General features: G+C 32.8%; 1 protein-coding gene across 5 annotated transcripts in view; it reads right to left on the bottom strand.

Annotated features, from left to right (window-relative positions):
* Positions 1-14,055, bottom strand: part of LOC123235194 (contactin-associated protein-like 4) — a 433,004-nt gene that overhangs the window by 230,460 nt on the left and 188,489 nt on the right. For 4 of the 5 annotated variants that reach the window (XM_044661292.1, XM_044661308.1, XM_044661323.1 and 1 more), the window contains exons 3-5: positions 7,386-7,589; positions 6,118-6,302; positions 4,793-4,936 (exon numbers count right to left, since the gene is read on the bottom strand). In XM_044661292.1, coding sequence (XP_044517227.1) covers positions 4,793-4,936; positions 6,118-6,302; positions 7,386-7,589 — 533 coding nt within the window. The remainder of the gene's footprint in view (positions 1-4,792; positions 4,937-6,117; positions 6,303-7,385; positions 7,590-14,055) is intronic. The other variant, XM_044661300.1, reaches the window with a different exon arrangement.

Here is a 14,055-nt window from a genome sequence, read left to right as displayed (position 1 = left end):
GAGTGAAGAGGAAGAGGAGCACACTATCAATTGTGGCCACAAAAAAAGGAGCTGTGACCCTTGTCACAGTTCCAGGATAAAAAGGAATTTTTGCAGAGGCTAGAGCACAAGGAAAGAGAAAAATAAATATTTGTCTCAGAACATATGAATTTGGAAAAAATGCAAACTTCCAGAACTAGCTCTGAAATGAGCTGCCAAAAATATCTGAACCTTAGTGCAGTGTGTTCTCCTAAACAGGAACAAAGACCAACTTTAACCATTTTTTTCAATTAAAAAGTTAAGAAAAAGGCTGGAAAAATAAACAAACAATAACAACAAAAAGGAGGAACCATAGAAAAATTTTATGGTGACCTAAAAGATCAAAACACAAACTTAGAAAATATAACAAAATCAAAACTGCTGTATCCAAAGCCTCAAAGAAAAATGTGAATTAGTCTCATACCTATAAAACATTTTTGAAAGGGCTCAAAAATATTTTAAAAAGCAAATAAAAAAGATACAGGGAAAATTGGGTAAAGAAAAAAAAAGATGCAAGTAAATCCTGAAGGAAAATAACACCTTAAAAATAGAATAGGCCAAATGGTAGAAGAAGTACAAAAATTCACTGAAGCATAAAAGTAATTAAAAAGAAGAATTGGTCACTTAGAGAAGGAGATCTATTGAAGAAAATAATTCATTAAGAATGAATTGGATAAATAAAAGCTAATGACTCCATGAGTCATCAAAAAACAATAACACAAAATTGAAAAAAAGAAACAATAAATGAAAATGTGAAATATTTATTGAAAAACAATTGACTTGGAAAACAGGTTTAGGAGAGATCATTTAAAAATTGTTGAACTACCTGGAAACTGAAATAAAAAGAAAAAAATATCCTATTTACCAGAAGGTAAAATAGAAATGGAAACTTTCTTTTGATTTGATTGCTTTGGAATTAATTACTCCCTGAAAGAGACACCAAAATGAAAACTCCAAGGAATATTAGAGCCAAATTCCAGAACTTTCAGGTCAATAAAAAACATGGCAAGCAGTCAAAAAGAAACAATTAGAGGTTTCATGCTGGGAGCTAGTATGGCAGAGTAAAGGACACTCCTGTCCCCTAATCTCTCCATGTATTCAAAAAAATAAAATAAATTGCCTCAAAACAAAGAAAGCTGGAGGAACATGTATCACTGGAATAAAAGGAGGGAGCACCCTAGGTAGCACAGTATCTCCTGGAAAAGCAGATTTTGCATCAGCCCATGGCACTGCCAAATGTAATGAAGCTGTAGAAAAGGAATAAACCCAGCAAGAGGCACTCTGCATAGGCAGAGAAGGCAGGAAACCTATAAATTCTCATGTGGCATCAGACCTCTAGGGCTACAAGGATGGAGAGAGGGGAAACTAGAACTGCAGTACCTTATCTACTCCCAGATAACAGTAGAGTCTTGGAGCTACAGGGAAGCAGAGAGGGAGAACTAGAACTATAGTAAAATAACCTCCTCACTCCCACATGGTGGCAGAGTGCCTGGGGCAATAGAAACTAAGGTAGGGGAGTCTGCACAGCCTAGGCCAGTTGAAAGAAACAGGGAAGCAGAGGAGAAAGGACGAAATCAACTAACAAAACAACCAGGGAACTGATAACTTGGGGTACTGAATATAGAATGGCAAAACAGCTGCAAAATTCCCCTGAGCAAAGGTCACTTCCTTCACAGATGTGCCCTAAGGAACAAGGACAACCAGTAAAACCCCAAGTATCAGAGAAGAATATACTTATAGCTTGAGGCAGTATACTCCTCCAAGAACAAGAAGAACCTCAACAGATAAATAACATAATGGGAATAATTAGAAAAAATGTGCAAAAGAAAATTTTAATGGTTTATAGCTACAATCAGGATAACACAAAATTTAGTATCATCTACATTAAAGAAGAAGAGTGCCTTGATAGTCCAGAGTACAAAGGAGCTAGGATTACAAACCAGAATTGTTTGCCCAGCAGAAAAAAAATCTATTCAATAAACTAGAGAACTTTGAAGCATTCCTGATAAAAATGATTAGAGAGAATAGACAATCTGATTCTTAAATATGAGACTAAAGAGAAGTAGAAAAAGGCCATTAGAAGAGAGAAACCATAAGGGATTTTGTGAGGCTAAACTGTCTATATCCCTATATGGGAACATGCTACTTATAACTCTTAAAAACTTTTATTATCATGAGGATAGTTTGGAGGACTGTACATGGACAAAAAGCACAGGTATGACTTGACTATCATAGGATGATATTTTAACAAATAAAGGGGAGATAATGAGTGATGAATATGATAGGATGATGTAAAAAACATAAAATTAAGAGGTGAGAAAGGGATACACTGGGAGAAGGGGAAGGGAGAGGCAGAATGGGATAAATTATCTCAGGGAAAGGAGGCAGAAAAGAGATTTTATAGTGGAGGGAAAGATGGGGATTTGGTGGGCAGTGATTGAATCTTACTCTCATTGAAATTGGCTCAAGAGGGAATAACATAAACACTCAAATGGAAATAGAAATCTATCTTACCCTACAGGGAAGTAGGAGGAAAGAGGTTTAAAAGGGGTGTGTGCTAGAAGGGAGGAAACTTTTGAGTAGGGACAAGTGTAAGAGAGAGAGAAGGATCAACAAGGGAAAATTTGGATAGAGGGAAATATACAGTAATCTTAACTGTGAACATATATTTACAGCAAGTTTCTCTGATAAATACTTTATTTCTCAAATATATGAAAAATTGACTCAAATTCAGAAGAAATAGAAGTCATTTCCAATCGACTAACAGTCAAAAGATATAAATAGGCAATTTTTAGGTCAAAGCTATCTATAGTCATATGGAAAAATGCTCTAAATCACTATTGATTAGAAAAATGCAAATTTAACAACTCCCTATCAGATAGTCTAATATGATAGAAAAGGAAAATAACAAATGTTAGAGAGGAGATGGAAAAATCAGAACACAAAAACTGGTGGTGCATCTATAAACTGATTTAACTATTATGGAGAACAATTTGTAACTATGCACAAAAGACAAAAAAACAGTGATTATCCCTTCACCCAGCAATATTACTACTAGGTCAGTTTCTCAAAAAGATTTTTTTTAAACCCTTACCTTCTGTCTTGGAGTCACTACTGTGTATTGGCTCCAAGGCAGAAGAGTGGTAAGGGCTAGGCAATGGGGGTCAAGTGACTTGCCCAAGGTCACACAGCTGGGAAGGGTCTAAGGCCAGATTTGAACCTAGGACCTCCCATCTCTAGGCCTGGTTCTCAATCCACTGAGCTACCCAGCTGCCCCCTCTCAAAAAGATTTTTAAAAAAGAAGAAAAGGCTCTATATGTACAAAAATATTTTAAGACTTTTTTTAAGGTAACAAAGAATGTGAAATTGAGGGGATATCCACCAATTGGAGAATAGTTGAAAAAATTATGGTCTATGATTGTGATGGAATATTATTGTGCTATAAGAAATGATTTTCAGAAAAACCTAGAAAGGCTTACATGAATTAATGCAAACTGAAGTAAGCAGAACCAGGAACACAATGCACAAATCAACAGCAATATTATATGATGATCAAATGAGACTGACAGCTATTCCAAAGGACTTATGATGAAAAATGTTATTCAACTCCAGAAAAAGAAGAGAGTCTGAATGAAGATCAAAGCATATTTTATTTCACGTTATTTTTTGTGTGTTTTTTGGGGAGGCGGGGCAGGGGTTGTGCTTTTTTCCACAACATTACTAATATGGGAAAATGTTTTGCACAACTATGCATGTATACAATTTCTTATCTTTTCAGTGAGGGCATAGGGGAGAAAGTGAGCGAGAGAATTTGGAACTGAATAAAAAAGTGAATTTTTAAAACTCCTTGAAATGTAATTGGAATAAAATATTAAATTAAAAATATAAGAAATATGAGGTTAGATTAGTATTAGAAGCAATGGGAGGCAATTTCTTTGAGGAATCAAGCAGCCACAGAAAGAGGGTTAGAGGGAATGGAAAAGATTACCAGCCTCTGTGGCTTTGGCCTAGCAGAACTTAAATATTTGTGGTGCCAGAGCAATCTTTGCAAAAATTTCCCAGTACTTTAACATTTTGAGAAGTGAGATCTTTTGTAGTTTCTTTTTATTTTTAATGCCTCTCTTTGAAAATGACTATCATACTTCTTCTTTAGTGTCTGTACCTCCGGAGATATTGTCCACTCTTCCTAACAATTCTTCCCTTTGTCCTTACCATGACTGCCATATCAATTTCCTTTCTCTTATTTTACTGACCTTTTGCCTTGCTTTAACTACTTATTATAAATGTGTTGTATTATCAGTTTTCTCCTTTTTGAGCCTGCTACCTCTTTTTCTTAGGCTTTCATTCTCCATCTTAAGTTCATCTCTTTCTTTCTTCTCCTCCTTCTGCTATAGCTCATTCTTTCTCATTTCATTCATCTTAAATTCTTCTAAAGCTGACATCCTTCTCGTTGTCATCCTCCACTTTAAAATCTTTAATATTTCCCCTCTCTAAGTTCATAGTTATTCCAACACCTAAATCTTCTTTCTAATTATTTTCCTTTCTTCTTTAGCTCATGTCCTTCCCTTGTTCCTCCCAAATAACTTCCCACTGAAGATAGCAATATATTATTACATTGAATGGAAAAGATATGAGAAACCATCTTAAATAATATAAGAAAATAAGGCCTCTTTCCATTCTCTCACTTTCTATTTATCTCCATAACTCCCCTTTTTTTAACTCCCTCATTATACCCTTTTCCCCACTCCCACCTTCCATCTTTTGAATTTCTTACCATGATGTAGATCTGAGGTTTCTGTCTCTTTGCCAAATTAATTATATTAACTCCATTACAATAAAGATTTTCAAAACACCCGTGGAAGTTCCTGTGGGAAAATGATACTGATTTTCCAGCTGCTAGAATCCCTCCAAAGCTGAGCTTAGAAAGAAAACAGACATCAAAAAAAACCATTTAATAATTTTTCTGACAACTTATTTGCAACATAAACAATAAAGATTTCAAATAGAGGGGTAGAAATCATAGATTGCCCAGATTTCCATTATTTTGCTTTATGGCCTTTGACTGTTGTCGGATGTGCTCATATCAAACAAAGGTTAAATATGACAACTAAAGGAGAGATTCGTGGACCTACCAAATGTATATACAAAGGAACTTCTTTAATAACATACATTTTAGGAGCCAGCACAGACTTGTAGTCTGATACCAGGCTTTTAGATGCAGTTACTTGGTGGATAATGGGTTGAGGATTGATGTTACTCATCATATATCAAGGTAATAATAAACCTTATCAGGACAGGGTTGTTACATATATATATATACATATATATATATGTACACATTTCAGTCTGTGTGTAAAATTGTAGGCTGTTGCCCTTTGCAAATCCATCAATAAATTAGTTCTATTTGACTGTGGTAAATCTGACATAGGACTGAAATGTTCATTTCATTTTATTTGTCAAGGCCGTTTCATGCCTCATGAACAATAGAAGTTGTATTTTTGGTTCCCATAAAGATGAGCAACAAAGGATTGGACAGAGAAGATATTACATTTTGATGCGATTTAGGCAACATTTAATAGGCAAGCTAAAAAATGCTCTCAGTCTCTTAAAAAAATTTAAGAAAATGGATATCGATCATATACTTATTTTTTCATTCTTTATCTTATTAAGTAATGTAATTGGGATATGCTATTTAATTCTGTGAGTTCTCATAGGTGACTTTATATTGGCAGGAGTTCAGTAAAACATGATGAAATTTCTCATGCTTGATTTAATGATGGTGAGATTTCCAAAAGCAATTTAAAAAAAATATTCTTTTCAATATTGGTTTCTCATCATTTGTGAGATGTTTTCTGAAAATGAAATTGTGTCATTGTATGCTTGGATAAAAAAAGATTATCTATAATAATAATGTTCCACAATTCTAGGGAGGAGCCACAATATAATAAAAATATCTTATTATTTATTGTATCTAAATAGAAATTTCAGCAAAAATTTTTGCTACAATGAAAGGATAATGCCATAAAATCTTACTTCCTTTTGCTTGTTGAATTGAATTTAAATCATGAAGTTTTATTAAATGAAAGGTAATTTTCACACCTCATAATTTAGGTCCAAGTAATTAAATTCTCCCTTTGCATGAAAATGTTGAGTGTGTTTATCCACAGTAAAGTTTACTTGTTTATTAAAGTGCTCAATAAGGACAGAATGCCAGTGCTGATCATCCAAGAGGCTGCCCGTTGTGATGTTAATGAGGCTGTTAGTAGAATGCAGTTTAACATCACCTTAAGAGAGAGAGGAAAAAAAAACAACAAAACCTCAGATCCTTTTGAAAATTACAGTTTCCATGTTGTAATACAGTATCTATCCTCATGATTGCAATTCCTTGATTTTTCCCTAGACTAAATATTGGTCAACTTGTCTTAAATAAGTCTTAAATATGGTATCCTTTAAATTATGTTGTTGCTACCTTCTTAGATCTTTTTTTATATTCAATGTATTCCTGATGTTGAAGAAAAACTTAACTTTGCTCAATCTTATGTGTAAAAACTCATAGACTTCATTCTGCTTCTATAAAAGAGGCTAATGGACAGATTCAAATCCTCTAAACTATCCAGTCAAAGTAAGGCCTGTAATAACCCTGGTTCTTCCAGCAGAGAGTTTTAGTTCCAAATTTCGCAAGTGCTCTCGAACACATAGTAGCTCAGTAACAGTCTTCTAGCTTTAAATTAATTAGTATTATTATACTGATTAAAACTCTCCACTCTGTCCCCAAGATGTCTGGTCCCACTAGACAAAGATTACCCTATAAAACCCCACTGGACTTTATAGGATTTGATGTCTCCTTTCCCAAGTTCCCCAACAGATCTATTCCTGTTCCATCATCATTAACTTGCCCACTGATTGTATTTCCCCTCATTAAAGATGGCTTCCATCTCTGTGCTTTGTATTGTGGTACTCTAAGCTTCTTTGCACTGTATCTTAGAATCCCAAATCTCAGCCAAACTACATGAAGACATTATATTATTTTTTTTAAAGTTCTATGATCACCTAATCTTAAGTTCATGACATTACAGCTGTTATCTGGATATATTGTCATGAAAACCAAAAATCATCTGTTTTTTTTCCCATTATCAAGCTAATTTCAAGTACAAACATAGGTAGGATACATAAATTCAGTCACATCATAAATATCAAAAGCTTTTAAACTGTTAATGGAGGCAAAGATATTCAACAACATGCATGGGGGGGGGTGTTCCAGTTATGCTGGCACACTCAAAGCACACTACATGTCTATGATTTTTTAACATAAATAATATCTATTCAACCATTTATGTATGTAGTCCTATGCTTTTGCATGTTTTTACCTGAATTTATGAATAAGAAAAGTTTTCCTCTTATTAATTCCAGAGTGATATAATCTCCATTTTGTCCTTTTCTGTGGAGCAGAATCCCATCACTTTCCATTGTTTTAAATTTAAAAGAAATGATATCTTTTAAGGGACTTATGGATTTTTCATCAAATCTATAGAGCAGGAAACTTTTTCCATCAAAATCCACCACTTCAGATCCTAGAGATAAAGATATTAAAAGATAATTTTAAATATTGTTTTTTCTTTAATAAATGTTTTTTTTTCTTTTTTTTTTAACCCTTAACTTCGGTGTATTGTCTCATAGATGGAAGAGTGGTAAGGGTGGGCAATGGGGGTCAAGTGACTTGCCCAGGGTCACACAGCTGTTTAATAAATGTTTATGAAGATATACGTGGACTTTCCTTAAAGACTATAAATCTATAGCCTATATGCTTAGAACTCTGATTTCATTTATATAAGGAAATACTGGTAAAGACATTGCCTTTTAAAAATGTAGATTAGCAACTGTTCTAATAAACAAGGCTACTTGGTGGGGTCAAGTGCTTTGCATAAAAACAATCTCCATATGTAAAAGGTGGAAATAGAACTATTGTGTTCTTAATTCCAAGGCCAACCTTTCAGGTCTTATATATTAAAAAGACCAGGAATGGCAATGGGGAATGGACTTGTAATTCCCTTAGGAACTCATTGGTGAAGAAATTCCCTCTGATAATACAGTTTGATGCCTTTTCTTCAACTTGCAGTTGTAGAGAACTGATTATTATTGAGAGATTACTAAGCCAGTGCATGTAAGAGGTTGGATATGAATCTATGCTTTCCTGGTTTCTAAACCACCTCTTCATTTACAAAAGGGATATTTTGCCTTTGTCATATACATTATAAGGTAAAAAAAAGATCATAGCCATCCAATTCATTCCTTGATATCAGGAATTGATAAACCTGAATAAATTATGTAGATGAGCATATAAATTATAATGTAATCTATCAAAAGATTATATTTTCCCTCTTAAGCCATTTTATGAATTATAATGAAATCCATTATCAGAAATCTTCCTTTTATATGAGATTAAATTCTCCTGCTGGAGTAATAATCAGTTCCTTCTCATTCAGTCAAAGGCTAAAATTGAAAAAAAAAAAGTCAACACACATGATAAAAAATTAGAAAGGCTTTTTATCTATTACGACATTAAATGATGTCCTCAAAATATTATGTTGCTTATCCAATGCTAAAAACTAAACCAATAGTGAACATTTAAAATAAATGTTTTTTTTTATCATATATACTGCTATTCTGTGCTACCTGCATACAACTCCTGGCTCTTTTCAAAAGATTGTTCCAGTGGATAAATTAGACTTTTTCTGAGACCACTTCATCTATGTATATCCCAAGTTAGAGAAAAAGATGATATAGATATAGATATATGCATGTATATATATATATATATATATTTAAAACTCATTTTCATTTTTAACATTTGGTTTAAATATTACCATAAAGGGGTACTTGTATCTTATGTCTTTTTTATTGGCTTGTATAAAATACATCTTATTTATAGAGTAAAAGTAAAAACAAAATGTTCTGCCATACTAAGCTCGCAAATTAGAAATTTCACTATTCTTTCAATTTTTAAGTTTCTTATCTAGTAAGTGGCAAGGTCACATATGCTAAGTTTACCTCAAAAAGCAAAAATATTAGACTGATAATATAAAATAACATCTATCAAAATAACTTACAGACTGAATAAGAAAAATACAAAGGAGCTGATATTAAGTACTGAAGTGCCCTTCACACTTCACAAGTAAAAATGAAAAAATGTAACTGCTTTTGAAAGATACTTTTATAAAATAAATGAAGCTGTATGGAAAAGGGAGTAAAATAGGAAACGCTTTTCCAAATGCTTACTGAATTCTTTCCAGCCAATGGAAAGTTGTATTTATTTGCCAACCTAGTTTAATTTGGGGGAAAAAAAAGAAAGAAAAGAAAAGACCTAATTTCAGGTGCATGAAATGTATTTAATTCAAATGATCCATCATTTTAAAAAGGAGTTATTTATATTCACTACCTTCAAAAATCTCCTCAATTTTATAGTCAACCTTTGAAAATTCTAAGGTCTGATTTTTCTGTACCTTATTAATATATACATATATATATAATATAAGAAGTAGTCACTTAAATGGAATAAATTTTACATATTTTATTAAAAGTATTCTGACTGAATAGTTCATTCGAAATAATAAATGTTCATAATGAAAAAATATATAAAATACAAATGTACCAGATTTTTATCTCAAGTTCATAGAAGTTCAATGTGCATGTGTGTATCCCTCAAAGTAATGATAATAATATTTATTTTTGATAAAATCTTCATAGCAATAAACTATCAATGAAGTTTTCTTTAGGGAATATTTATTCTTTGATTCATTCTGCCTATTGTTTCTTCTTCTTCTTTAATAGAATTACTCTGTAATAGCGATATTCATCTTCTAAGCCATCAAAAGTCTTTTCTATGAAGCATTTCCATCAGAGCAAAATGGGTTACTAAAACATACCATAGGTAATTGAGATCAGAAGCTATGACTCTAATAAAATACTATTTTCCTTGAAAATATAACTATTAATCGCCTATCAAAATGCCTGGACTCAGTCTCAAATTAGACTGTTATAAATTGCTTATAGGCATTTAAACATATGATAATCATCAGATTTGAAAACATCCAGAAGATAAATTGGAAAACCTGTAAAAATCACCCATAAGTAATGCTGGCAATATAATTATAATAGTTCCATAGTTTTCAATATAATGTCATGGAAACTACTTTGAGACAGATGACTGAGATTTAATTCCTATGTCTAACTGTGCTGATGGTACTTTGGGCCCTTTATTGAGTTATCTAATGTTGATAAAGTTATTAAATTTATGAATATATACACAATATTTATTTTCCAAATTTATAAAATAATATTAGTATTTATACTATCTACCTAACAGAATTGTTGTTGATAAAGTGCTACATAAATTGACTTTTCATTTATTTTTACTATAAACAATATACAATATTCATTTTTTACTTCACTTTAACACTTTGGTGGAAATATAGACATTTCTTGAATGGACTGAAATCCCTTTATGTCTTTTCACATACCACTTTAATCCATAAACCCACCATTTGGTCTTTTGTAAGCTTACAGGGCCTTAAATCCTTGGCAAAATTAAAGGACAAAGTCAGATCATTGTTCTCAATATCTGAGTTCTACAAGTTCAAGACTTAGTTTTGGGTATGATTTAAGTAGACTGCTGGCCTCAGACCCTATCAGCCTGTTGGGAAATTCTGCTGGTTCAGAATGACAAAAATTTAGGCTACCCTTTGCTCTGGAATTTCTGCCCTAGTTATTCATTTGCAAGTTTCCGCTAGGCTAGAAGCTGGAACTAAATCTTTGCTCTGCTTTGGGGGATGGAAGTCTAACCCACAAAAAAACTATTTTTTTTTAAACTTGCTCCTTGCTGGATACACATCCCAGGGCAATGATAGCTGCAGCTTGGACTGCCACCCCTAGGCACAGGTCTTTTCTTCCATCTGCTCTGGATTTGTGACATGGAAGTAGACAATGAGCAAAAGACCCAATAATTGTCACATATTTTTACACCCTGCACATCACACTCAAGGATGTATACCATATTTTACCTTAGTAAAGAATCTCTTCTTATGCTAGAATATTCTTTATCCAAGTACTGACCATAACTCATCTTTCACCCCAAACCCTCAACTTCCTGATCTTTTTCTCTGTCATTTCATCTCTCTGTGCTGACCTGGATGGAAAAATGATTCATGGTGATTTTGTTTTCATTTTCATTCATTTCATTTTCATTCATCTTGGATTTCCTAAGCAGGATTCAGTTTAGAGTTTTACCTAGATCTGTTTGAAAGAGCTTTACTAAAGAGAACTCATTGTATTTCTTCCTTCTTTTCCATCTTGACTTTTCTTTTGGAATTCCTTTTCCCACACAGCCTACCTAACCTAAGTTTTCTCATCTGTTATTCTTCATTAATTTTAAGGGTATAATGTGATGCCTTGAGATCATTGTAATTTCTATGATTATTAGTGATTTTTATAACTTTTCAAAAGATTACAGATACTGTTTATTCTTCTTTTTAAGATTTTATGTTCATATGTGTTAACTATTCTATAAAAGAATGGTTCTTAATTTAAATAGTTTATATTAGTTATATCATAGAAAAGTCAATACTAATAAGTAATATGGTCTAAAGAGATAAGTAGGGACACCATGTTAGACATAAAGGACACCATACACAATGAAACAATGTCATTCTGGTTGTTTGGTCATTTTCAGTTGTTTGTCATTGTTGTTGTTTTCAATCATATCTGATTCTCTATGACTATATTTGGGTCTTCCTTGGAAAAGATACCAGAATGGTTTGCCATTTCCTTCTCCAGTTCACTTTACAGATGAAGAAATTGAGGAAAATGGAGTAATATGACTTGAACTGGATCACATAGCTAGTAAGTGTCTGAGCCTACATTTCAACTCAGAAAAATGAGTGTTCTTGGTTCCAGTATCAGCATTCTAATCATTGTGCCATCTAAATGCTGATGAAACAATAGGAATAATGAATATTTTATATGCATGTGTATATATATATATATACATATATATATATATATTTGTAACCAGTCAGCATAGTCCCTGGCACAAAGTAAAAGCTATATGTATATGCTATTTTTGTTATTATTATTACTGTTTTTGCTACTAAATGGAAAAAAAAAGGGACTATAACAATTGAGGACTACAATATGCCCATTTCTGACCTGCATAAATATAACAGAAGAGAAATGAAAAAGTTAAGAAAATATATGTTGACAAAAGTTAGATATGAAATACCTCTGATTAATGAATGGGAATCAAAAGAATATATAATTATACATATTTACATATGCATTTATGTGTATATGAATGGGTTTGTATGTGTGTCAGTAATCATTTATTAACAACTTAAAATGTGCCAGGTACTATATGCACTGAGGATACAAAGAATGATGAAGGACCAAGGTCAACTCCTGCTCACAAATCCACAGGAGACATTGAAACAACCACATAGAAACCATCTATATATAGAATAAACAGGGAATCATTCGTAGGATTAAATTTGTAGAATTAAGAAGAAATGGAGAAGAATTCTTTTAGAATATGCAATTTTATTTGAGAGTCAAAGAAAACAAAGGAAGACCTGAGGTGGAGATGAAGAGAGAGAGAATTCCAGGAATGAGAGGCAGTCTTTGAAAATGTCTGGTCTAGAGATAAAGTGTCTTATTCAAAGAACAGCAAAACAAACAAACAAACAAAAAACATTGTCACTGGATCACAGAGTTAGTGAGAAAAATACAAAAAGATTGGTGAGGTAGAAAGGAGGCAGGTTATAAAGGTCTTTAATTGCTGAAAAGAGAACTATATTTGATTCTGGATTTGGCGGGAAACTATTAGAGTTTATTGAATAGTGGAGTGACATAAAATATATCCTATATATTAGGAAGATGAACCAGACAGTTGAGCAGAGACTGGGCTAAGGCTTGAGATAAAGAAGCCAATCAGAAATCTATTACAATAACTCAATCATTTGGTGATCAGGCCTGGATCAAGTTGGTAGCAGTGCAAGAAGAGATAAAAAATGCATATATGAAAGATATGAATTTTATATAAGCCAGAAAATCTGACCTTGAAGAGAGAATCTGCAGAGATAATGTAATGAGCATAGGGCTCAAAAAGCTTAGAAATATTAGAGAGCCATAATCAACATAATGATCAACCTTCCAGAAGATCAATTATGAAAAATGCGACCCACCTACTTACCTCCTTACAAAGATGGGATGGAGTAAGTGTACAGAATGAGACATAATTTTTTTTTAATTACAATACAGGAATTTACTGGACTATGTTTTTTTAATTATATAGGGTTTTTTTTTTCTTTTCTCATGGGGGAGAAAAGGGAGGGAGAAAAAATAATTTTCAATTCAAAAAAAGTAATATGATGTTTAAAACAATTAAAGGTCTCTCAAGACCTTTAGACTTTAGTCTCCCAAGTCCCAAACACTAACCAAGAAACCTGAATATCATAAGAAATTTTACACCTCATACAGAACTTAATATAGAAAATAAAACATTGATCAAGAATTCAAAAACTGTTGCTAAAAAGACAAAAAGATGTAAAAACAAAAAATATGCCTAAAAAATTAAAGCAAGAGAAAAAGAAAATGAGACAGTTAAAATTTTGCCAAAAGGGAGTCTAAATCATACATAATAATTTGTAGAACTGGAAAAAACTTAGAAACTACACTATCAAACTGCTTCATTTTATACATAAGGAATCAAACAAGTCCTTACACTCAGAGCAGGGACTAGAATTTATGTCTCTGGATCCCAAACCCACTATACACTGCTATTTTTAATATTGAAATTTGACTTTCATAGGTCTAAAGGGCCCTAGGCACATTGGCCCTTCTGCAGTACTGAGAAAATAGTTCTCTTAGTTTTTCCAAGTTGCCTGTGTCCTCAAGCTTAACAGTCCTAATTTAGAGAACTACTAGCCTCCTAAAGGAGGAACAGGAAGCTGGGCATCCTCCCCATCTGTCTTCCCAAGATTCAGAGTT

This window comes from Gracilinanus agilis, chromosome 1 (assembly GCF_016433145.1).
Source record: "Gracilinanus agilis isolate LMUSP501 chromosome 1, AgileGrace, whole genome shotgun sequence".
Lineage (NCBI taxonomy): Eukaryota > Metazoa > Chordata > Mammalia > Didelphimorphia > Didelphidae > Gracilinanus > Gracilinanus agilis.
The sequence above is the reverse complement of the archived record's forward strand: the minus strand, read 5'-3'. Positions and strand labels throughout refer to the sequence as shown.